General features: G+C 40.2%; 2 protein-coding genes across 3 annotated transcripts; one reads left to right on the top strand and one right to left on the bottom strand.

The window, feature by feature from the left end:
- Positions 1–3,380: 3,380 nt before the first annotated feature.
- On the bottom strand, positions 3,381–5,763 carry PGBD4 (piggyBac transposable element derived 4). The gene has a single exon (XM_005559078.5). The coding sequence runs from the start codon at positions 5,300–5,302 to the stop codon at positions 3,545–3,547; it is 1,758 nt and encodes a 585-aa protein (XP_005559135.3). The 5' UTR covers positions 5,303–5,763; the 3' UTR covers positions 3,381–3,544.
- A 191-nt stretch (positions 5,764–5,954) lies between these two features.
- Positions 5,955–24,447, top strand: EMC7 (ER membrane protein complex subunit 7). Of its 2 annotated transcripts, none has more exons than XM_073995429.1 (5): positions 5,955–6,061; positions 12,275–12,389; positions 17,909–18,047; positions 20,219–20,299; positions 23,981–24,447. In XM_073995429.1, the coding sequence occupies exons 2-5, from the start codon at positions 12,385–12,387 to the stop codon at positions 24,131–24,133; spliced, it is 378 nt and encodes a 125-aa protein (XP_073851530.1). In that variant the 5' UTR covers positions 5,955–6,061; positions 12,275–12,384; the 3' UTR covers positions 24,134–24,447. The 2 variants fall into 2 exon arrangements, with proteins under 2 accessions (XP_073851530.1, XP_045251177.1); XM_045395242.2 differs by having other exon boundaries at positions 5,955–6,222; positions 12,270–12,389.
- Positions 24,448–24,837: the final 390 nt, after the last annotated feature.

Raw genomic sequence — 24,837 nt, 5'->3', positions numbered from 1 at the left:
ACTAAAAATACAAAAATTAACTGGGTGTGGTGGCGGGTGCCTGTAATCCAGGCTACTTGGGAGGCTGAGGCAGGAGAATTGCTTGAACCAGGGAGGCAGAAGTTACAGTGAGCTGAGATCATGCCACTGCACTCCAGCCTGGGCAATAAAGAGTGAAACTCTGTCTCAAAAAACAAACAAACAAAAACTGAGATATCACTTTTAATTTATTTGCTTGGCAAAAATAACATTTGATAGCTCATTATTGGTGAGGGTATGGAGGAGCAAGTTATCTTACACATTGCTGGTGAGAGTGAAAGTTGCAACAACTTCTGTGGAAGAAGATTTCACAATATCATCAAAATTACAAAGGCACGTACTCTTTGATCTAGCAATTCTACTTTCTACTAGTACGAATTACGCTACATATATACACCTGTGGAAATCACATGGCAAAAGAAATTCACTTCAGCAAAATCAGGAATAGTAAAATAGGCCACAATCTTAATGTTGCTTGATAGAGAATCAGTCCATCCATAAGCTGGGACATTTTACAGCCGTAAAAAGGAATTATGAAGCTCTTTATGTACTAATAAAGGATGATTTCCAAGATATATTAAGTAAAAAGAGCAAAGTGCAGAATTGCATTTATAGCATGCTGTGGAAATATATATGTAAAACACAGTACACATTATAGTTATATATAATCATATGTTAGGTAATACATTTTTATATATTCGTGTATTTTATATTAAACAATAAATTTCTAGAATGTTATTTGTATATAAGTTAAATAAATATATATTTTGCCCCTTTTTTCCACACAACTGGTAGCGTACTATGTATATACATATATATGCATGTATGGATTTGTTTTTTAACAAAAAAAACTACAAGTATTTTTTTGTCTTTTTTTTTTTTTTTTTTTAAGAGACAGGTCCTGTTGCCCAGGATGGAGTGCAATGGCTATTCACAGGCCTGCTGTTATAGCACGCTACAGCTTCAAATTCCTGGCTTTCCTGGCCTCAACTGATCCTCCTGCCTCAACCTCCTGAGTAGCTGGGAATACAGGCATGCCGCTGTGCCTGGCCTTATTTTTAACGTATATATTTTTCTGTAGACAGTTGACTATGTGGAAGAATACTCAGGAAAATGGCAACCCTGATTGCCTCCTGAGAATTAGGTGACCAGGGAGAGAAGTAGGTGGGAGTTTTTTTTTTTGTATACTCATACCTTTTGAATATCGTACCATGTGACGAAGTCTATCGGATAAAGACCACCAAGGAACACACCTGTAGTCAAGTTAAGTTTATGAGCTTGCCGCTGTAAGGAAGACTCCACACCAGAGAAACCAAAGATATAACAGTAAGAGGGAACAGAAAGAAACTTATTTTTTGAGAAGGAGCCTCACTCTGTTGCCAGGGCTGGAGTGCAGTGGTGCGATCTCGGCTCACTGCGACCTCCACATCCCAGGTGCAAGCGATTCTCCTGCCTCAGCCTCCTGAGTAGCTGGGATTACAGGCACCTGCCACTATGCCCAGCTAATTTTTTTTTTTTTTTTTTTTTTTGTATTTTTAGTAGAGACAGGGTTTCACCATGTTGGCCAGGCTGATCTCAAACTCCTGACCTCGTGATTCGCCCGCCTCAGCCTCCCAAAGTACTGGGATTACAGGCGTGAGCCACCGCGCCTGGCCCAGAAAGGAACTTTTACAAGATTTGGGCTTCTGTTGAATGATTGAGGAGAGTCTAGGGAAGCCAAGATTGGCTCTGGATTGGGTATCTCAGCAATCTGTTTGGAGGCACGAGGAACAAAGCGAAGTCATTGGTAAGGAAGCGGTAATCACTGAAAAGAAGAAGGTTGTTAGGTGTTTTGCAGGTGTGGTGTGGCCTTGGGAAAAAGTTTTCTGATGGCCTTGCCACTGACCCTGTCTGTGTCTAGTAGGTACATCGCAGTCTGATTAAAATGAACACTATCTTTCCTTTCTCGCTTCTGAACTGACTTTTACTCTCTTAAACTGGAATGTCTTATCTATTCAAAAACTAAGGCATATTTTAAAGTAAAAAGATTGAAAATAAACCTTCTCCATACACTTCTTGAGCCTGAATTACCAGTTCCCTAGCAAATAAGAGATTTATTTGGCAGACAAGAAAGTCAAATGTGTGTGTGTGTGTTTTGTTTTTGTTTTTTTTTCTGAGCAGTACTGCTCCTTCCAGCGATCAAATATGAAGAAATAACTATCTTCAGCAAAAAGATGAGGGCAAGTACCCCAGGGCTGCAGTAGCTGATGCCAGGGAGACTGGAGTATAGGGGTGGCTCTGGGCACCACGACCCCATCCCCTGCCAGGGCTGAGTACTTGGCTCTTGAATCTCTTTTTTCAATTGCTCTTACTCGTTCTCAGGATGCTAACTCTAAGAGTGCACAAGGCTAAAACATGCATTGCCCTCAATAGGAATGTGTAGTAAAGACAGCGATGTTTAGGGCCGACAAAGATCTTGGGCAAGTCACTTCACTTTCCACCATAAAGAAAAAGAAAGGACTGAAGCAAATGATGTCTGAAATCTTGGCAATCAACATTGACAGCAATCAACCCCTGCTCTCCTCCCCAGTACAACCTTGTTACGTTCACAGTAAAGCAATCACGACAGGAAGAATAGTGTAGCATCACATAAATTGTCTTCCAACCCTTTTCACTAGAGGCAACCCTTAGTTAACAGTTACATGTTTCTCCAGCTATTTTTGTTCAGAGACAGTATCTCCTTCCCATTTCCTATTTAGGAAAAAAAAAAGTGTAGCTCGCTGCCTGCACTCATTTAATTTTACATAAACACCCTCTTTGAGGCTGAAGCAAATCTGACTGATTTTCAATGTGAAAATAAAATATAAAAACTGTTCTTGGGGCTAGGTGTGGTGGCTCACGCCTATAATCCCAGGACTTTGTGAGGCCCAGACGGGCAGATCACCTGAGGTCGGAGATCAAGACTAGCCTGACCAACATGCATAAACCCAGTCTCTACTAAAAATGCAAAATTAGGTGGATGTGGTGGCGCATGCCTGTAATCCTAGCTACTAGGGAGGCTGAGGCAGGAGAATCGCTTGAACATGGGAGGTGGAGGTTACAGTGAGCTGAGATCATGCCATCGCACTCCAGCCTGGGCAACAAGACCAAAACTCCGTCTCAAACAAAAAAAAATGAAAGAAACAAACAATGACAACAAAACTGTTCTTGGAGTTCTTTCTTTTTTTTTTTTTTTTTGAGATTGAGTCTCATGTCACCCAGGCTGGAGTGCAGTGGTGTGATCTCAGTTCACTGCAACCTCTGCCTCATGGATTCAAGCAATTCTCCTTCCTCAGCCTCCCAAGTGGCTTGGATTACAGGCATGCACCACCACACCCAGCTAATTTTTGTATTTTTAGTAGAGACAGGGTTTCACCGTGTTAGCCAGGCTGGTCTTGAACTCCTGATCTCAGGTGATCCATCCAGGTCGGCCTCCCAATCTTGGAGTTATTTCTAAACAGCACTTGTCTCTAATCCTAATGGAACAGATGTATATGATGATCGGTATTTAATACTTTTTTTTCGTGTGGTAAATTTCAAAGCATGGAACAACACAAAGCGGAACATCACATTCAGCACAAAAATAGCGTGTTTCTTTCCGGATCCTTTTGCCATCCTTGTCGTATTGGGAGCAGCAAATTTTGCAGCGACCAGTTGGATTCTGTTTCCCTGACGTTGGTGGTATGCTCTTGGGGAAATGTCTTCCAGACAGACGAAGAGGCGTGACATCATCAGAGCACGGACGACCTCGAAGGTGTTGCTGCCCTGGCTTGTGATGCTCTTCCAGCATTCTTTCAATCAAGGCCAGCCTGAAGTTTATATGGCTCATAGTGTGCTCAGGGTTGTCCTTCTTGAACAGGATGTAGGAGTTCAGCACTGTAATGTGTAGAAGGTGGTGAAAGAATTTCTTATACCAAACCTTGTGTCTTTTGCGCTCAGATGGATAAGAAGTAAGCATCTGATCAGCCGAGTCCACCGCTCCCATATTCTCGTTATAATCCACAATGACACGTGGCTTTTTAGTTTTCTTTCCATTTCTGTTGTTTACTTCAATCATGGTATCATTGTGGAATGTTGACAACATTGTCACCTCCTTCTCGTCACACCATTTCAGTGCCATCAGTTCACCACAGAATCTGGCTACAGTCGTCCCCTTTGCAATCCTTTTTTTCAGATCATTTGGAATCTGTTTTCTGTTCAAACGAGCTGTCCCAACTGCATCAGTCCTATTTTGATGTAATTCTCTGAAAAGCATGGGAGATATATTAAAGTTATCGAGGAAGACACAATACCCTTGGCCAAGAAGGTCATTGACCAAGGTAAGAACAATGCGCGATGATTTCAGGCCATCGGCTGAATCTTTCAAATTCATACCAGGCCCTGTGTGAACAAGCGCATTCCACACGTAACCAGATTGACTTTCACAAAGTACATATAGCTTCAGACCAAATCGTACTCGTTTTGTCGGGATGTACTGCTTCATAGCTAATGGCCCCTTGAACAGCATCAGTGATTCATCAACTGCAATGTTTCTGTTTGGAGTATATACAGTTGAAAATTTATTTACAAGAAAGTCGAACACAGGTTTGATCTTCTGCAATGAAATATGGGCCTTTGATTGACCAGCAGATATAGAAGAATTGTTGACAAAATGCAGGCACCGAAACAAAAGTAAAAATCTTTCACCAGTCATAATTTGCCTGAGATAAGGTGTATCCAAAAGAGGCCTTGTTGACCAAAACATCTCCAGCTCAGGTTTCTGCACAATACCTTGCAGTAACATTACTGCAAAAAAGACTTTGAGCTCGTCATTGTCAGTGTCTTTCCATTTATCCATTCGCGAAAATCCTTTCGGACCCGGTGGCTTTGAAGCCAACAAGGCAGCTTGGGCATTTGTTTCTCTAGTAATTTTTGAAACTAATTCCTCAGTAAAGAACAGTTCAAAATACTGCAATGGGTCAGTGATATCACTGACATCGACTTTTCTGCCAGGTGTGCCGGTAAAGTCATACCTTTGACGTGGAATCATAGCACGAGCTGACCATTTCATAGAGCGCCCTGAGTCAGATGATGTAGGGCTCTTTCCATCAGATTCTAAATGGGACAGAGGCCTGATCTTATCGTCTTCTAAAGCACTATCCGAAAAAGTATCGGAATCGTCTATTTCCGAAAAATCAGATTCATCAAATGAATCTTCGGCCAGCAACTGTTCGAGACCGGTATTACCATCACGCATAGGAATGCTACGTTTTCTAGAATTTGACATTTCGGCGACTGAGAATTACTATATTTTGTAAATGGAAATACCACTACTAAAAACAGAATGCTATAAACAGAATGATGTCTTTTGTTTCAAAAGTCAATATACCAGAACCATGCGAAAATAACAGAAGCGAGATATTTCGTGGCAAACTTTGGGAGTAAGGTTGTGACTGTAATACACGCGTTATCTCGGCGTAAACGCTGCAGTCGCCGCACAGCAGCGCGTAATCAAGGGGCTAAGGAGAAATGGGTTAAACGCACATAGAAGTCTTTCATCTCATACGTCTTGGGGAGTCTCTAGAAGTTTTTTGAAAGGTCTCTTCCGGATGGTGTTTCTCCCGAAGCCAGTCTCGTCATCTTTTATTCCCGTGAGGTCCTTGGCCTCCGTGGCTGCCACAGCAACACACACTTGACTTTCACCTCATGGGCAGTCCCCTTCATGGGCACTTGACACACGCTCTATGCGCCGCCTTCCAATCCAGAGTGCCGGGAGTTTAGGGCGGTACTTCCGCCTTACTTCCGCCTCGCTAGTCGATCGGCCATGATTTCTTCCCTCTGGTTGGATCCCACAGCTTATGACAGAAACGGGCGCCCAGTGATGACAACATCAAGCCGCCAGCGGCGGCGGTGGCGGCCGGGAGACTGGGAGGGCTTCCGGGGCTGCCGGCCTGAGTGTAGAGCTGCTGTCATGGCGGCCGCTCTGTGGGGCTTCTTTCCCGTGCTGCTGCTGCTGCTGCTATCAGGGGATGTCCAGAGCTCGGAGGTGCCCGGGGCTGCTGCCGAGGGATCGGGAGGGAGTGGGGTCGGCATAGGAGATCGCTTCAAGATTGAGGGGCGTGCAGTTGTTCCAGGGGTGAAACCTCAGGACTGGATCTCGGCGGCCCGAGTGCTCGTAGACGGAGAAGAGCACGTCGGTTTCCTTAAGTGAGCATCCTGAGGGCAGCGGGAAAAAGGCTGGGATGGAGGCCGGACAGGGACCCCACCAGGAGAGTTAAGTGTCAGGGCGGGACAACGTCGCTGTCTCAGACTGAAGGGGAGGGTGCCGCTAACGGTCTATGCCGGGAGACCTTGGGAGGCAGTCGGATGCTTTCCCTTTCCCGGTCCTGTACCTCTGGAATGAGCATGGCAGGCGCTCACCCCCTGCCATGGTCAGAGCATGGAGTCAGTTATTTTCAACCTTGTTTTGGCCCCATGTGGGGACGATCATTCCTGGGTCCTGGGGACAAGTGGACCTTTATTAGTCTCTTGTTGGATTCTTTCTTTTATATCTCATCTGGTTTCCCGAGAACCTAGTCGTTTCTTGCATTCACTTCAGTCTTTTGGTAGCTTGATATTATGTAGAAAGATGCGACACAGGTGGGAATTCTCAAAACCCAAAGGGCTTCTAGTGACGACATAGACTGGGAGGCTAATGTTACTGCTTCTAAAATTAACAGGCCCTGAAATCCCTAATCAAAGCACTTTTTTTGTTTGTTTGTTTTGGCTTGGGGGTGCGATTGTTGTTCTTTTTTACACTTGAATTCATCGAGGGATTTGCTATATATCACACTTGTCATTTATGTGAAAGTAGGGTTTCTCTACATTGCTTTCTTCTGTCCTTTCGTGCTATTAGTGGAAGTGGGATTTCTGTCTATATTAAAAGACAGGACGAATTTGTTAGCACTAGTTTTGCAGCAGCCTGCTTTGGAAATGTCTAGGCACACCTACGTTGTTTTAAATCTTTCCACCCTTACTTAGTAGGTGAAACTGTAAACTGAAAGAAAATAGTTAGGAAGTGTTTCCTTTGGTGGGTTCGTACCCCAGCCAATGGTATCTGAACATCAGACAACTTAAATGTGGACATTTAAATCCAAATCTGATTTACATATTTGTTCAGATCATCTAAGTGCCCTTGAGTGGTAATTCCAACCTCAGATTAATAAATAGTGACAAATTTACAACCAGTATTTTACTGCCATCTGTCATTAAGAATCTGGCATTAGGACATTCTTTAGAGTTTACCCTAATTAATGATGTTTTAATGATACAGTTCTCATAAAGCTTTAGGAATGAGCCTTAATTGACCATTTGGCCACTCTTCTGCTGTATACAGTTCTTTTAAAAAGCAGAGCTTTTAGAAAGCTACAGAGCAAAACCCTGTCTCAGGAAAAAAAGAAAAGTTGATGGAGAATTAATGTGAGGAGTTTATGATGATAATCTTATTGGAAAAGGGGTAGGTAATTTGTATTGTAGCTGTTTGAAAATAGTATATTAGAAACAAAGTAGGGAAACAACCCTTAATGTTTCATTGTATCTTTTTTTTTTTTTTGGAGACAAGGTCTTGTTCTGTCATTCAACCTGGAGTGCAGTGGTGATATGATAGTTCATGGCAGCCTCGAACTTCTGTACTCAAGCGATCCTCCTGTCTCAGCCTCCTGAGTAGCTAGGACTACAGGCGGACGCCACCATGTCCAGCTAATTTTTAAATTTTTTTTGTAGAGACAGGGTCTTGCTGTGTTGCGCAGTGTGGTCTCAAACTCCTGGCCTCAAGGGATACTTCTGCCTCAGCCTGTCACATTTTTGGGATTACAGGCGTGAGCCATGGTGCCTGCCATTTTTCCAGCTTCATTTGGAATCATATGACTTATGTTTTTACTAGTAAAATATAATATATAGTAGTTTGTAACCTGCCTTTTTCACTTAATGTTCTTGAACACGTTTTGATACCATTTCATGTTCTTTCATTTGTATGTAGAAAGGTTGATGGAGAATTGCCAGGCACGGTGGCTCACACCTGTAATCTTAGCACTTTTGGGAGGCTGAGGTGGGAGGATTGCTTGAGCCCAGGAGTTTCAGACCAGCTGGGGCAACATAGTGGGGCACCATCTCTACCAAAAATAAATAATTAGCCAGGAGTGGTGGTGTGCACCTATAGTCCAAGCTACTCGGGAGGCTGAGGTGGGAGGATTGCTTGAGCTGAGGCAGTTGAGGCTGTAGTGAACTGTGTGATCGTGCCATTGCACTCCAGCCTGGGCTACAGAGCAAAACTCTGTCTCTCAGGAAAAGAAGAAAGGTTGATGGAGAATTAATATGAGGAGGTTATGGTGATAATCTTATTGGAAAAGGGGTAGGTAATTTGTATGGTAGCTGTTTTGCATGACTAGCGCAGGGCTTTGACTTACGTTTGTGCTTATTGGAGGTGGCTTAGGACTTGGTTAATGGAGGTAAAGGGAATTGGGCCTGAAGATTCCTCATGCCATTTCTTGCTATCATCACAATATATATAAGCCATAATTTATTTAAACAGTCCTCTGTTTTTGGACAGGTGGTTTCAGGTTTTTTTTTTTTTTAACATAGTAATATTATATTCTATACTTTTTTGAACTTTTTATTATAGAAATTTTCAGACATGCATAAAATAGAATGGCATTCTACTGTTTTGTTTCATGTCTTTTGTGTACCTTCATTAATTTTTTCTGAAATATTTTTAAATGGTTCTAAGCATAATATGATTTTACTTGTAAAAGCATTATTATGTATCTCCAAAAAATAAGGACTTAAACAAAAACCACATTACCATTATTGATTCAACAAAATAATCATGCATTAATATCATCTAGTAGTCCCATTTTTATGTTTCCTCAGTTATCTCAAAAATGTTTTTTATATAATTGTTCTTTCAAATCAGGATCCAACAAGGCCTACCTACATTTTGTAGAGTACATTTTTAAGGACAAATTTAATTTTTTTTTTTTTTTTTGAGACAGAGTCTTGCTCTGTCGCCCAGGCTGGAGTGCAGTGGCACGATCTCAGCTCGCTGCAAGTTCTGCCTCCCAGGTTCATGGCATTCTCCTGCTTCAGCCTCCCGAGTAGCTGGGACTACAGGCGCCCACCATCATGCCTGGCTAATTTTTTGTGTTTTTAGTAGAGACGGGGTTTCAACGTGTTAGCCAGGATGGTCTCGATCTTCTGACCTTGTGATCCGCCCACCTCGGCCTCCCAAAGTGCTGGGATTACAGGCGTGAGCCACTGCGCCTGGTCACAAATTTTAAATTTTGTATTGCAAACTTTATGTTACTTTTCTTAAGTAAAATGTTTACCTTAGGATGATAAATATATTTGCTTTTTAAAAAATTATTTCTGATATTATTTGTGTTCCACCATCATCAGTTTGTTTTTTTCTGGATCTAAAAAAATGTTTTAAAATTGGTTGAGTCAGGGCTGGGTGTGGTCAGGAACTCCAGAGGTCAGGAGTTCAAGATCAGCCTGGCCAACATGGTAAAACCCTGTCTCTAATAAAAATACAAAAAAAATAAATCAGCCAGGTGTAGTGGCGGTAGTCTGTAATCCCAGCTGCTAGGGAGGCTGAGGCAGGAGAATACTTAAACCCGGGAGGTAGAGGTTGCAGTGAACAGAGATCACCCCATTGCACTCCATCCTGGGTGACAGAGCAAGACTCTGTCTCAAAAAGAAAGAGAGAGAGAGAGAGAGAAGGGACGGAGGGAGGGAAGGAGAAAGGAAGGAAGTAGAAAGGAAAAAGAAAGGAAAGGAAAGAAAGGAAGAAAGAAATTGGTTCAGTCAGGGTCCCATTAAGAAATAGAAGATGCACTCAAATTAGAGTAATTCAAGGAGAATTTAATGAAGGGACCAAACAGTGTAGTAATGGTGTGGGGAAACAGCCAGACTGTGCAGTACCCTGGAGCTTACAACCTCAAGGTTATTATCACCATCTCTAATCCTGAAGGAAGAGGAGAGTAGAGGTTACTAGAACCTTGAAGGGAAGAAAGCCTGCATTGAAAGACACAAGCCAGTCCCTTGACACAGCCAGTCAGAGGTGGCCTGTCAGTGAGAGAGCTGGGGGGAAAATACACTAAGCTCATTTTCTTTCCTTCCTCCAGTCTGCAAAGAGGAGAAAGGCAGAGAGTGGATCTAAAGGGCAAATGGAAGATGTCCAGCTCAGGCATAAGTTAACTTGTTTACATTTCAATTCTGGCTTAGTTTAGTGTGTGCTTTGGAGTAACATTTTTTCATCTTACTTTTTTTTTTTTTTTTTGAGACGGAGTCTCTATCTGTCACCCAGGCTGCAGTGCGGTGGCTCAATCTTGACTCACTGCAACTTCCGCCTCCCAGGTTCAAGTGATTCTCCTGCCCAGACTCCCGAGTAGCTGGACTACAGGCGCGTGCCACCACACCCGGCTAATTTTTGTATTTTTAGTAGAGATGAGGTTTTACGGTATTAGGCAGGATGGTCTTGTCATCTTACTTTTTAGTAACTACTGTGGATATCATCAGTATTAGTTATTCCTTTAACTATGAAAGAGCCTATGAAGATTTAAGAAGCATTATTTTAATATATTATTATAATATTTGGAATTCTCTGATACAGTTGATCATTTTAGAACCATTTGTTTTCCTGAAACAGAAACTTTTTTCTCAAAATAGTAGTTTCTCATTTTTCAAACAGATTAATTTTGATCTGTGAAATGAAATTACCAGCTCTTGATAGAATGGTTTTCTAAGTCTAGGAAGTTTAGAAGAAATCAGTAAGGAAAAGATGGATGTTTTTAACTACATAAACATTTTAAGCTTCTAGTAACCAAAGTAAATGGGAATTATTTATAGCAAATAGAACAAATGGTACTTAAATACCTTTTATTATTTGTTAAAAAGAACAGAAAACCAAAAATTGCAGATTAAAACTAGAACAAAAAGCCTTTTTTTTTTTTTTTTTTTTTTTTTTGAGACAGTTTTCGCTCTGGTTGCCCAGGCTGGATGGCTCACTGCAACCTCTGCCTCCCAGATTAAAGTAATTCTGCCTCAGCCTCCCGAGTAGCTAGGATTACAGGCATGCGCCACCTACACCTGGCTAATTTTGTATTTTTAGTAGAGACAGAATTTCTCCATGTTGGTCAGGCTGGTCTCTAACTCCTGACCTTAGGTGATCCGTCTGCCTCGGCCTTCCAAAGTGCCGGGATTACAGGTGTGAGCCACCGCGCCCGGCCTGCCATTTTTAATAGTAGGAAATTGTTTGCCAGGCGCGGTGGCTCATGCCTGTAATCCCAGCACTTTGGGAGGCCAAGGCGGGCGGATCACGAGGTGAGGAGATCGAGACCATCCTGGCTAACACGGTGAAACCCCGTCTCTACTAAACATACAAAAAATTAGCCGGGCGTGGTGGCGGTACCTGTAGTCCCAGCTGCTCTGGAGGCTGAGGCGGGAGAATGGCGTGAACCCGGGAGGCGGAACTTGCTGTGAGCCGAGATGGCGCCACTGCACTCCAGCCTGGGCGACAGAGCGAGACTCCGTCTCAAAAAAAAAAAAAAAAAAAAAAGAAATTGTTGGGGGTGATTGACAAAATTGGAACCGTAATATTGTAATAATAATGTATATTCAATGAAGACATGGCTTTAGAATGGGAATTGTGTGTCTGTCACCTGTCATCTCTACCCATAGAAGGAAAATAATTACTTTCTATGTCAGGCTTCTTTGCTACCCTGGAGTGGTCTTGGGGATTTTCAGAACCTGTTCAGTGTAATTACAGAAACTGAAGGCCGGGCACGGTGGCTCGCGTCTGTAATCCCAGCACTTTGGGAGGCTGAGGCGGGTGGATCACCGGAGGTCAGGAGTTCAAGACCAGCCTGGCCAACATGGCAAAACCCCGTCTCTACTAAAAATACAAAACTTAGCCGGGCATGATGGGACATGCCTGTGATCCCAGCTACTCGGGAGGCTGAGGCAGGAGAATCACTTGAACCCAGGAGGTGGAGGTTACAGTGAGCTGAGATCATGCCATTGCATTCTACCCTGAGTGTTGCATAGAGATTCTGTCTCCAAAGAAAAAAGAAAAGAAACTGAAGCACAGGACAGCTTTTGCCAAGGTTTTGTTTGTTTGCCAGTTGCTTTTAATGTCATTTTTCAGGAGAGTTGATTTGGGAATTAGCAAATAAGAAAAGACTAAGCTGTTTTTCTAAACATGATTTTCATTTTTCCAGGACAGATGGGAGTTTTGTGGTTCATGATATACCTTCTGGATCTTATGTAGTGGAAGTTGTATCTCCAGCTTACAGATTTGATCCCGTTCGAGTGGATATCACTTCGAAAGGAAAAATGAGGTGAGGGCACCTGATTTAATTTTTGCCAAAAGCGAGGCTACTGAATACCTTAGCATATATTCCTTTTAGAATTAATAGTTTAGATGGAAAATTCTTTTTATTTAAACTACCGCTATTCCTTAAAACATTTAAAATATCCTTATGTTTATTTAATCTGAACATGGAAAAAATTGTAAAGTTGAGCTTCTTGCTCAGGCTTAAAATTTATTTTAAAGCTCCTAATATGATTACATAAAGAAAAGGTAAGATTACTTACTATAGGAGCTAAAGCGCTATGAAAGTTATAATTGAAATATGATTATTAAGTTGGAAATAATCTAACTTTTCTAAATTAGAAATACTATTCATCACCTGTTTTTCGCTGGGATATCTTGATAATACCTCTTATTAGCTATTTGATACTTCATTGATCTAGAAATTTCTGTAGTCCTTTCTTTATGGACTCTTTTGTGTTCAATGGAAGTGTAGTATTTCTGGGGAAAACACTGGAGGTGAAAAGAACTATAGTCTAATTTAGACTGCAAGTGTGAAATAACAAAACCTATTTGAAGTTAAAACATTTGTGTAGATATCTGTAGTCTTCAGAGTCAGCTTCCCATTATGATAGAAGAAATTTATTTATTTATTTTGTCTCATGGCAATAGCATCCTCTTTGGTCAAATCTGACCAGGAAGTATATGAAGCAACTTTTAAGTGGTGATGTCTCTGCTTTAAGCTGTGAAATAGGACTCTATGTTGCAGCAATAAGGCGCAGGTAACGCAAAGGCAAAAACCATTTCTGGAGGTGGAGGACTAATAAGTAATTTTACTGCTGATCTTTTTGGTGTCTGCCCAGCATATTTAGACTGATTTGTAGAGACTCAAAATTGAGCTGACGCATGTTCAGTTAGCACTATAGTATTTACATCTGAATTATGTTTACTCCTAACATTTTTTCTTCTTTCTTTGCTTTCTTTGACATTGAAAGTTTTAAAAATGTAATATGTAAATATGCCATAATTCAAATAGAATGAGTCACATACGGAGCTGTCCCATCTTTTACCTTAGCTGCATGTTAGTCCATTGATGGATTTGCCCTCATTTATATAACCAGCTGCTATTGATAGACAAGTCATGATTTCTTTCTCTTCCTTTAGCATGTATACTAAACAGAGACAGTTATCAAGAGAATATTCTTTTTTTTTTTTCAGACAAAGTCTTGCTGTGTTGCCCAGGCTAGGTGGCACAATCTTGGCTCACTGCAACCTCTGCTTCCCAGGTTCAAGGGATTCTCATACCTCAGCCTCCCAAATAGTTGGGATTACAGCTACATGCCACCATGCCCATCTGATTTTTTTTTTTTTGAGACGGAGTCTCGCTCTGTCACCCAGGCTGGAATGCAGTGGCATGATCTTGGCTCACTGCAACCTCCACCTCCTGGTTCAAGTGATTCTTCTGCCTCAGCTTCCCAAGTAGCTGGGACTACAGGCGCCTACCGCCACGCCCGGCTAATTTTTGTATTTTTAGTAGAGACGGGATTTCACCATATCGACCAGGCTGGTCTCCAACTCCTGACTTTGTGATCCACCCCCCTCAGCCTCCCAAAGTGCTGGGATTACAGGTGTGAGCCACCGCACCTGGCCTGATTTTTGTATTTTTAGTAGAGATGGGGTTTCGCCATGTTGGCCAGGCTGTTCTCAAACTCCTGACTTCAAGTGATCTGCCCACCTTGGCCTCCCAAAATGCTGGGATTACAGGTGTGAGCCACTGTGCCTATCCAAGAGAATATTCTTGATTTTATCAGTAAAGTAATACTCTAATGCCACTAATAAGTATATTCTTAAAAACAAATTACTTTTACCCCCTACTTTTTAGAGAGACAAGGTCTTGCTATGTTGCGTAAGTTGGAGTGTAGTGGTTATTCTCAGGTGCAATCACATAGCCCGCTACAGCCTCACACTGACCTTTAGCAATCTTCCCACTTCAGCCTCCTAAGTAGCTGGGATTACAGGCACACATCGTATCCAGCTTCTTCCTTATTTTTGAAGTTAAATTATTGTCTTAGAATTTTTTTTTGTCCAAATTCTGATGACATTTCTTGCTTTTGGCTATTTGGGGTAAAGGCAAAGCTTCAGTTAGAAGGTAGTACCTTGCATATATGTTTATAAATATATTTTGATGGAATAGATTGTTTTGAAGTAGATGAATTTTTTAAAGTATTGACTTTCTCATGTCTTTTTGGAAACATGAAGATTTTAAAAAATGTATATATAGGCCAGGTGTGGTGGCTCACGCCTATAATCCCAGCACTGTAGGAGGCTGAGGCAGTTATATCACTTGAGCGCAGGAGTTTGAGACCAGCCTGGGCAGCATAGTGAAGACCCTATCTCTACCAAAAAAAAAAGGTTAAAAACTTAGCTGGACATGGTGGCACATGCTTGTGATCCCAGATACCTAGTAGGCTGAGGTAGGAGAATCGCGTGAGCCTGGGAGGTTGAGTCTGCAGCAGTGAGCCATGACTGTACCACTGCACTCCACCTGGGCAACAGAGCAAGATCCTGTCTCAAAAAAAAAAAAAAAAAAATATATATATATATATATATATATGTATGTATGTATATGTAAAATTCTTTTATGTTAAATCTATTCCTTAAAGGACTTATTCATGACTTTTTGTATATTTTAGAATTGTAAGCTTGGAAATGGGGGGGTACGTGGATCACAGTATATGTTATATATACTGCTTTAAACATTTTTTTTTTATATTGAAAACAATATTGGAGGGAATGAGAGCTGTTACACAAAAGAGAATACTTGTATTTTTTAAAAATCCTTTTTACTCTGGTTAAATTTTGAATAAAGTAGTCTCAGCAAATAGGAATATTGTTTTAAATATAGACAGTCCCCAGCTTACAATGGTTCAACTTAGAATTGTTATTATTATTATTTTTTAAGTTTGAGAGTCGCCAGGCAGGAGTGCAGTGGCGTGATCGTGGCTCACTGCAACGTCCGCCTCCCGGGTTCAAGCAATTCTCTTGCCTCAGCCTCCTGAGTAGCTGGGACTACAGGCGCATGCCACCATGCCCAATTAATTTTGTATTTTTAATAGAGGCAGGGTCTCACCATGTTGACCAGGATGATTTTGATCTCTCAACATTGTGATCCGCCTGCTTTGGCCTCCCAAAGTGCTGGGGTTACAGGTGTGAACCACGGTGCCTGGCCCTCAACTTAGAATTTTTTGACTTTACTATGGTGCAAAAGCGATATACAGTAGAAACCATACTTTAAGTACCCATAACAACCATTCTTTTTTTACATTTAGGTCAGAATTTAGTAAGTTACATGAATTCAATAAGTTTCTTATTATAAAATGAGCTTTGTGTTAGGTGATTTTGCCACCTGTTGGCTAATGTAAGTATTCTGACCACTTTTAAGGTAGAAAAAATTGTAAAGTTGAGCTTCTTGCTCAGGCTTAAAATTTATTTTAAAGCTCCTAATATGATTACATAAAGATGTACTTTGATGACTCAGAGGCTGATGCAGGAGAGTGGCTTGAACCCGGGAGGCAAAGGTTACAGTGAGCCGAGATTGCGCCACTGCACTCCAGCCTGGGCTACAGAGCGATATTTCGTCTCAAAAAAATAAAAATAAAACATAATTGGGGGTGGAACAGAGTAGAGAACAAAGTGGGATTCATATAAGATCCTAATTCTTTTTTTTTTTTTTTTTTTTTGTGATGGAGTCTCACTCTGTCACCCAGACTGGAATGCAGTGGCGTACCCTCAGCTCACTACGATCTCTATTTCCTGGGTTCAAGTGTTTCTCCCGCCTCAGCCTCCCAAGTAGCTGGGATTACAGGCACATGCCACCAAGCCTGGCTAATTTTTGTATATTCAGTGGAGACAGGGTTTCACCATGTTGGCCAGGCTGGTCTCAAACTCCTGACCTCAAATGATCCACCCACCTCGGCCTCCCAAAGTGCTGAGATTACAGACATTAGCTACCGTGCCCAGCCTTGACCAATATTTTATAAGCATGCAGCATGAATGATAAATTAGTTTTGAATATATGTGGGATTTTCACTTCTGACATTTTGGCAGAGAAATGCTAGATAAAAATATGACAAACATTTTCTTTTAGTAATAAATGCTTAGCTCCCTCCAGAACAAAGGAAATCCCTAGGGGATAAACTATAAACCACTTCGCCATCTGGAGATTTTGATATTCTCTAACCCAGAAGGCTTAGATTTAATTAGCGGTGTGCAGGGAGGAGGCAAGCCATGGGCTTGCTTGGAGTCAGAATTAGATCTAAAATTTGGTCCTCCCTTTGACCTTTGGTACTAAAATGCAGAAGGCCCTGGATTTTCGGAGGTAAAAGTCTGACCCTGGCCTTTGGGGGAAAAAGTCTCGCCTGAAAACTGATAGTTATGCTCCTATACTCATTACAATCTGGGGTATGAATTTATTACTTTCTGCATAATCCAGGAACTTCCAAGCTGAGCAGTGAACAAAATAGTTTCTGGTTATAATTCCCAAATTCCTGGCAGAAACAAATGCATAATCTCTCTGCAAGGAGATACCCTTTGTATCTTTTTACTTAAATAAAGGTAAATTAAATCTACTAACAAAGAACCCAAGAAAACAGTCTACATTGAGTCAGCAAATAAATCAGACCTCCAAGAACTTTAAATAGTAGAATTATTATAGACTGTAAAATAATTTAATATATATTTAAAGTACTTAAGGAAATAAAAGACTTCCATAGAAATGATATACCAAAATAGGCTATAGATATTTGAAAAAAGAATAAAATAGAACTTCTACAATGAATATAGGCATTGAAATGTACAACTAAATGGATGCGTTAAGAAACTGAGCAGAAGTTAGAAGAAGTGGGAGACAGATCAGAAAAGAAATTTCCCAGAATTCAACACAGCAGTGACAGTGAAATAGGAGAGGCAGTTTTCAAAAAGTAAAATGAATCATATGTAAACATGGATGAGAATTTTGATTAAAATTAGTGCATTTTTGGTGAAAAATGTAGTGTTACCTATAGCACTGTTGCAGTGCTTTCTTGCATTATAAAATTTTCTGGCAATATAGCCTTAAAAATTGGTTACATCCAATAATGCATTTCTTAGACCATCAAAAAAATAAAATCCAGTATTTTTGTATCATATAATGAAGTAAACTCATTACTAAATATAATCAAATAACTTTAGCACCAGAAGGATTCTAAAATAATTTTTGACATAAATAGAAGTTAGGGAACTCATTAATCCCACAGGCCTAGGTAATGACAGAGCTACAGCTAGAAGATTCCAAGTCTAGCATTTTTTTCTCTGTGTTTTGTTGCATATTTTAGACATGTAGATAAAGCTATTTTGGTCAGATTTCCAAGATCAAAAGTTTAGATTTTAAAGCATTTTGGAAAAAGCTGAAGGTGTGTATAAGGCATTGCTGATATAATATAAGCAGTTCTTTTAACCAGTAATGTTTTTAATGGAATTCCTGTTGCTTTCCCCATGTTGCTTTATCAGAGCAAGATATGTGAATCACATCAAAACATCAGAGGTTGTCAGACTGCCCTATCCTCTCCAAATGAAATCTTCAGGTCCACCTTCTTACTTTATTAAAAGGGAATCGTGGGGCTGGACAGACTTTCTAATGAACCCGATGGTATGTATCAGGCTAAAATAAAGCACTTTACTAATACCTAATTTGCTTCTAGGCAGTGGCAACTTCAAACCCCTGTGAGGTAGAAAGCTGAGGTCAGATTGGTGGAAGAAAGGATAATTGTGAGTAGTTTGCAGATTTCAGAAGAACAGTGGCTTTGGGAATACGTAATGAAGAAAATATAATGAGAATTGCACTGTAGATTTGATTATTGAAATGTGTAATAGAAATTGGATAAATGCTTATGATAACGTATTTTACATTTCAAATAGAATAAGAATATTCAGTAAGTCAGTCATACCTGGAGCTGTCTCATTCTTCATACTACCTGCATATTTTTTGTTTTTGTTTTTGTTTTTTTGACTTTTTTTAGATGGAGTTTTGCTCTTGTTGCCCGGGCTGGAGTGCAATGGAGTGATCTCGGCTCACTGCAACCTCTGCCTCCTGGGTTCAAGCGATTCTCCTGCCTCAGCCTCCCAAGTATCTGGGATTACAGGCATGCGCCACTACGCCCAGCTAATTTTGTACTTTTAGTAGAGATGGAGTTTCTCCATCTTGGCCAAGCTGGTCTTGAACTCCTGACCTCAGGTGATCTGCCTGCCTCGGCCACCTAAAGTGCTGGGATTACAGGCGTGAGCCACTGCGCCTGGCCGTACTACCTGCATATTATTGGTCCATTGATGAATGTGCCATCATTTATTAACCAGCCCCTATTGATAGCACAAGTAAGGATTTCTTTCTCTTTTTTTAACATGTGTAGTGAAGAAAAAAGTTATTCTATGGTAATTTAAGTAGTTGGCATTATGAAACCGATGTTATGATACTCACTAATAATGAAACACTAATAGCATGCATTCTTTAAACATTTGTTTTTGTTTTTAATTATTGTAGCTACCTAATAATGTACATTTATGAGGCACATGTGATGTGTTGATACAGGCATATGATGTGTATTAATCACATCAGGGTAATTGGGTTATCCCTCACCTTAAGCATTTATCATGTTTTTGTAAATGTTAGGAGCATACCAATTCCACTCTTTGGTTGTTATTTTAAAATATACAATAAATTATTGTTGACTATCATCATGAAAGCAGTTTTTAGAAACAAATCGGCCTTTTCTTTTGCTGTTTTAAAAAATTGAATTGCTGTCTTAGAATTTATCTAAGTAGGCCAGGCGTGGTGGCTCATACCTGTAATCCTAGCACTTTGGGAGGCTGAGGTGGGTGGATCACGAGGTCAGGAGTTCGAGACCAGCCTGGCCAACATGGTGAACCTCGTCTCTACCAAAAATATAAAAAGTTAGCTGGATGTGGTGGTGGGCACCTGTAATCCCAGCTACTCGGGAGGCTGAGACAGGAGAATTGCTTGAACCAGGGAGGGTGGAGGTTGCAGTGAGCCGAGATTGTGCCACCACACTCCAGCCTGGGGAACAGAGTGAGACTGTGTCTCAAAAAATAAAAAAGAATTCATCTAAGTTTTGTTCATATTCCTTGCTGATAGCTATTTAGATCACACATGATCTATATTCGGAGGCTGTATATCCCCTAGAGAGGAATAAATTCGTACCTAGACTCTGTTGTCAGAGATGAAGAGGCAGGAGGGAGACTGGATGGAAGAAGTCAGCAGTGAAACTCCAGAGCTTATTCATCTTCCATGTTCTCATCTCTGAAATTCTGTGGAAGTGTATCTAGTGCTCCAGTGCGTGATGCTTCTAGGTCATTTTTCAAAACTGGTCTGCTAAAGTAGGTCAGTTTTCCAAGAACCACAGTCATCTGAAAAGAGCTGTTAGCTTGCCATTGGATCACCAATCCCATTGCCAGACTATACATTAAAAAAAAGCGAATAGATAGTTCCATTTGCAAACTATTTGTGTTAAATAACACAGTAAACTCTGCAAAAAGATAGGTGGGAGGCACAGCTATGAAGTGTCTAAAGTCCAAACATACATACAGAAAACTTTTACATTCTATAATAGTCCACCATTGTCAGACAGACAGCACCTTGCTGTCATCAGAACCGGTTCAGTAGAATTGAGATGGTTGCTACTAGTGTTATTGTATAGACAACATTTAAATCTTTAATTTCACCATTGGTTGTTAAGTGCATTTTTTGTTCTATTAACTGTAAAGTGGGGGAAAAATATTTTCTGGATTTTTTTTTTTTTTCTGCAGGTTATGATGATGGTTCTTCCTTTATTGATATTTGTGCTTCTGCCTAAAGTGGTCAACACAAGTGATCCTGACATGAGACGGGTAAGATGATTGTCCAGCTAAGGATTTTTTTTTTTTTTTTTTTTTAAGAGACAGAGTCTCTGTTGCTCAAACTGGAGTGCAGTGGCACAGTCAGTCTGAGTGGCCTCATCCTGGGCTCAAGCTATCCACCTGCCTCAGCCTCCCAAAGCGCTGGGATTATAGGTCTGAGACACCATGCCTGGCCCCATCTGTGGGTCTTTGAACCATATTGTGATGTTTGCTCTATCCCATCGTAGCTGGGTGGCTTGGTTTTTCTCAATTTTATTCTAGTTCCCAAGCCAAATTAATCTAGAGGTTGTATTAACACAGTATCATGTTCCTGGCATTTAATTAGCTGCTTCCATTAGACTAGATAAATTGTTAGTTCTGCCTGATTTAAAGGCCTGGATCTCTTCGTGTAGCTAAAACATCTTACTAGATCCTAGCCTCTTTGTGTGCCTTACTTTTTAAATAGCTGAAATGTGTAATAATTCTGGTATACTTAATCTAAATATTTTACAAAATGATTGCTCCTATGATCTGCCTTTACTTTATGAAACTCTCTTCAGAGTACATACTCAGTTTATGTGTTCAGACACACAAAAGAAATTCAGATAGACTAAGGGGGATGGATAAGTAGAGGAGTGACCTTTGAATTCTGTACCACGAAGCCATACTGGTTGAGCAGAGGGAGAGGATTTGCTAAGTAGGATGCTTGCAATTTAGTGCCACCACATTTTCTCTTTGAATATTGGCTGCCATTTGAACTCTTCATTTTTTTCAAAAAACAGTTGTGCATTTTTCCATTCAACCATCAACAAATATCTTCTGAGTTTCAAAGTTCCCCATTTTATTTAGTATATTGATGTGTTGACATTTTATTCATTCCTGAGTAAACATTTATTAATCAATTTCTAGGGTCTCGATACTGAGATACAGAAATGAATTATAGGCCATTCCTGTCATCAGTAGGCTCAGTCCAGTTAAATGTAGAAAATAGAATGGATTTATCAAATAGTCTTCTTGCTATCAGGGGATTTTGTGACTATTTCTTTTCTTTTTTCTTAATAGAAATTTATCTTATTTCTTAAAGAAATAAGGTAAATAAAAATGTTTGCTAAGATAGTAGGTGATTACATTCTGTGGAAGGTAATAAGGTGTCTATTCCAAGCAGGAATGGCAGAAAAATATTCATAGGAAAAGAAAGATTTTTGATATTTCAAAATGTCTTATTGGTAAATGTTTGCATTTTTGTTTCAGTGTTAGACTGAAAGTAATACATCCTATGCATTCCTTGTATATGTTAAGCCAATTAACTGTGACATCAGTAGAGGGAAACATCAGAAGTCACATTTGATTTAAGTTCATTCCGGCCGGGCACAGTGGCGCAGGCCTGTAATCCCAGCACTTTGGGAGGCCAAGGCAGTGGATCACCTGAGGTCAGGAGTTCGCGACCAACCTTACTAACATGGTGAAACCCCGTCTCTACTAAATACCAAAAAATTAGCTGGGCGTGGTGGCACATGTAATCCGAGCTACTTGGGAGGCTGAGACAGGATAATCGCTTGAACCTGGGAGGCGGAGGTTGCAGTGAGCCAAGATTGCGCCATTGCACTCCAGCCTGGGCAAGAAGAGCAAAACTCTGTTTAAAAAAAAAAAAGTTCATTCCTTGTAAAGTGCTTTGCACATCGTAAGCATCGTAAAAAGTTGATTCAAGAGCTTCAGAAGCTCTCTTCCTTGGCACTGCCTGCAGAGGTGGCATCATCTCCTACTTGGCATCATGGCTGCCCTCAGATCCTTTGTGAAGCCCAAGATCATCAAAAAGAGAGCTAAGAGGTTTATCTGGTACCAGTCAGACCAATATGAATTAAGCTTAACTGGCAGAAACCTAGAGGCACTGACAACAGTGTTCGTAGAAGATTCAAGGGCCAGATCTTGATGCCCAGCATTGGTTATGGGAGCAGCAAAGAAACAAAGTACTTACCAGCAAACTATCGCAAGAACAGAAAACCAAACACCGCATGTTCTCACTCATAGGTGGGAATTGAACAATGAGATCACTTGGACTCGAGAAGGGGAACATCACACACCGGGGCCTATCATGGAGGGGGGGAGGGGGGAGTGATGGCATTGGAAGTTATACCTGATATAAATGACGAGTTGATGGGTGCTGATGAGTTGATGGGTGCAGCACACCAACATGGCACAAGTATACATATGTAACAAACCTGTACGTTGTGCACATGTACCCTAGAACTTAAAGTATAATAATAAAATAAAAATAAAAAATAAACCCCAAAAAACAAAAAAACAAAGTACTTACTACCCAGTGGCTTCTGGAAGTTCCTGATCTACAACATAAAGGAACTGGAAGTACTGCTGATCTGCAACAAATCTTACCGTGCTGAGATTACTCAGGGTGTTTCCTCCAAGAACCACAAAGCCATCTGGAAAGAGGAGCCCAGCTGGCCATCAGAGTCACTAGTCCCAGTGCCAGGCTGCACACTGAGGAGAAGGAATCAGTGGCTCATGTGCATGTTTTATTTGTGTTTAAATAAAACCACAAAAACTGAAAAAAAAAAAAATAGAGCTTAAGAATTGAACAGATTGAAAAATAGAGTTGATATGTTTGCAGGGACTCAAGAGCTGTTACCATATACATTTATTTCTTAATTATTGGGGCATGTTAACATATTTGATTTATGTTTACAATATTTCTTTTCCTAGCCTTATTTGTAAAAGCACCTTCTCCTTTAAAACTTAGGAATAAATTCTACCTTTGTGGGAAAAGCTCAAGCTAATATCCTAACAGTGTTCAATTTGAAATGAAATCCTAGTGTTATGTTGTGTGCCTATAGTCCCAGCTGCCCAGGAAGCTGAGGCAGAAGGATCACCTGAGCACTCTCTCTTAAAAAAAAAAAAAAAAAGAAAAGAAATGATAGATAATGCAGTACTTGCTATCTTTTTCACGTATGAATGGACTAAAGTCAATTTTAAGTTCACTTTTAGAATGTCACTTAAAATTTAAATGAAGCAGATGTTACATTAATATTATATAACTATCAAACAGTACTTTATAGATTTTTGGGTCAATTAAGGGGGACGACAAATACTCAAAAGTGCCAAGTCCTATCCTGTTTTGCCAATGACTTGTTTGTAACAGTGTGATGCTTGCTTTAGAGTCTAATCGAAGTCACCCGAGCCATACAGCATTCGTAGATTTATGAGGCTTATAAATGAACTCGTAGAAATACAGAACTTATTTTCCAAACTTTACTGATACCTCGATATATAGTTAAAAATTAATATTCTGGTTATATGCATCTAAAGAAAGCATGAACTTAAAAATGTACTCATTAAAACAATAAGAAAGCACTTTAATCAGAAAACATAAGATAGGAATATAATCAAATATATTCATTATCAGAAAAAAATGTTCTTTATTAAGACAAGTTGAATCAAACCTTAGGCAATCATTTATTGGACATTTACTAGGAGTCAGAATGTTTAGTGGTATAAAGGAGGTATGGAAAATAGTTACTAATGATCCATAGGTGAAGTACTATTGAGTATGATGTTGCATCATTCCCAGAACCAGTACCTTTCACTTGTTCTACTCCTTTACTTTTTCTTCAATAGGAAGTGTTAGGAGTTAAAAGACTCGAAGGATCCTACATATAATTGTGCCTTGTCTTCTTGCAGGAAATGGAGCAGTCAATGAATATGCTGAATTCCAACCATGAGTTGCCTGATGTTTCCGAGTTCATGACAAGACTCTTCTCTTCAAAATCATCTGGCAAATCTAGCAGCGGCAGCAGTAAAACAGGCAAAAGTGGGGCTGGCAAAAGGAGGTAGTCAGGCCGTCCAGAGCTGGCATTTGCACAAACACAGCAACACTGGGTGGCATCCAAGTCTTGGCAAACCGTGTGAAACAACTACTGTAAACTTGAGTCATCGCGAACGTTGATCTCTTACAACTGTATATGTTAACTTTTTAGCACATGTTTTGTACTTGGTACACGAGAAAACCCAGCTTTCATCTTTTGTCTGTATGAGGTCAATATTGATGTCACTGAATTAATTACAGTGTCCTATAGAAAATGCCATTAATAAATTATATGAACTACTATACATTATGTATATTAAAACATCTTAATCCAGAGATCAAATCATCTTTCTTTTTTTTTTTCACTTAATGTTTCTTTTTTTCTGACAATTTTCTTCAATTATCTGAGGCTTGAAATTGACCTTTCCTGTTTGAAAGTGAGTGGTTGTTATTTTTAGACAGCATGCACATGGTTTTTTATGCGGCCACAGCTTTCAAAATTTTCAGTTCTACTGTGCCATTGAATTCCCTGATAATCTGAGGTGGAACCATATGTTGCTGATGTAGTTTCAATTTCTTATTATTACAGTTAGTTTCAGAGTGTGGACATATGAATCACAATAGATCTTATCAACTTTTTTATTCGGGTTGCCATCTATGGTATTCGTTTTACAATTTTTGAGTACCAGCTATGTGCTGTGATGCAAGGTAGAGTACAGATATGGATAATATC

Source organism: Macaca fascicularis, chromosome 7 (assembly GCF_037993035.2).
Source record: "Macaca fascicularis isolate 582-1 chromosome 7, T2T-MFA8v1.1".
NCBI classification, from domain to species: domain Eukaryota; kingdom Metazoa; phylum Chordata; class Mammalia; order Primates; family Cercopithecidae; genus Macaca; species Macaca fascicularis.
This window is presented reverse-complemented; position numbering and strand designations above follow the sequence as displayed.

Coding starts and splice junctions, on each gene's coding strand:
- PGBD4 (XM_005559078.5), bottom strand. CDS start 5,302: ATGTCAAATTCTAGAAAACGTAGCATTCCTATGCGTGATGGTAATACC.
- EMC7 (XM_045395242.2), top strand. CDS start 5,987: ATGGCGGCCGCTCTGTGGGGCTTCTTTCCCGTGCTGCTGCTGCTGCTG. Junction 6,223..12,269: donor GAGCACGTCGGTTTCCTTAA/GTGAGCATCCTG, acceptor TCATTTTTCCAG/GACAGATGGGAGTTTTGTGG. Junction 18,048..20,218: donor ACTTTCTAATGAACCCGATG/GTATGTATCAGG, acceptor TTTTTTCTGCAG/GTTATGATGATGGTTCTTCC.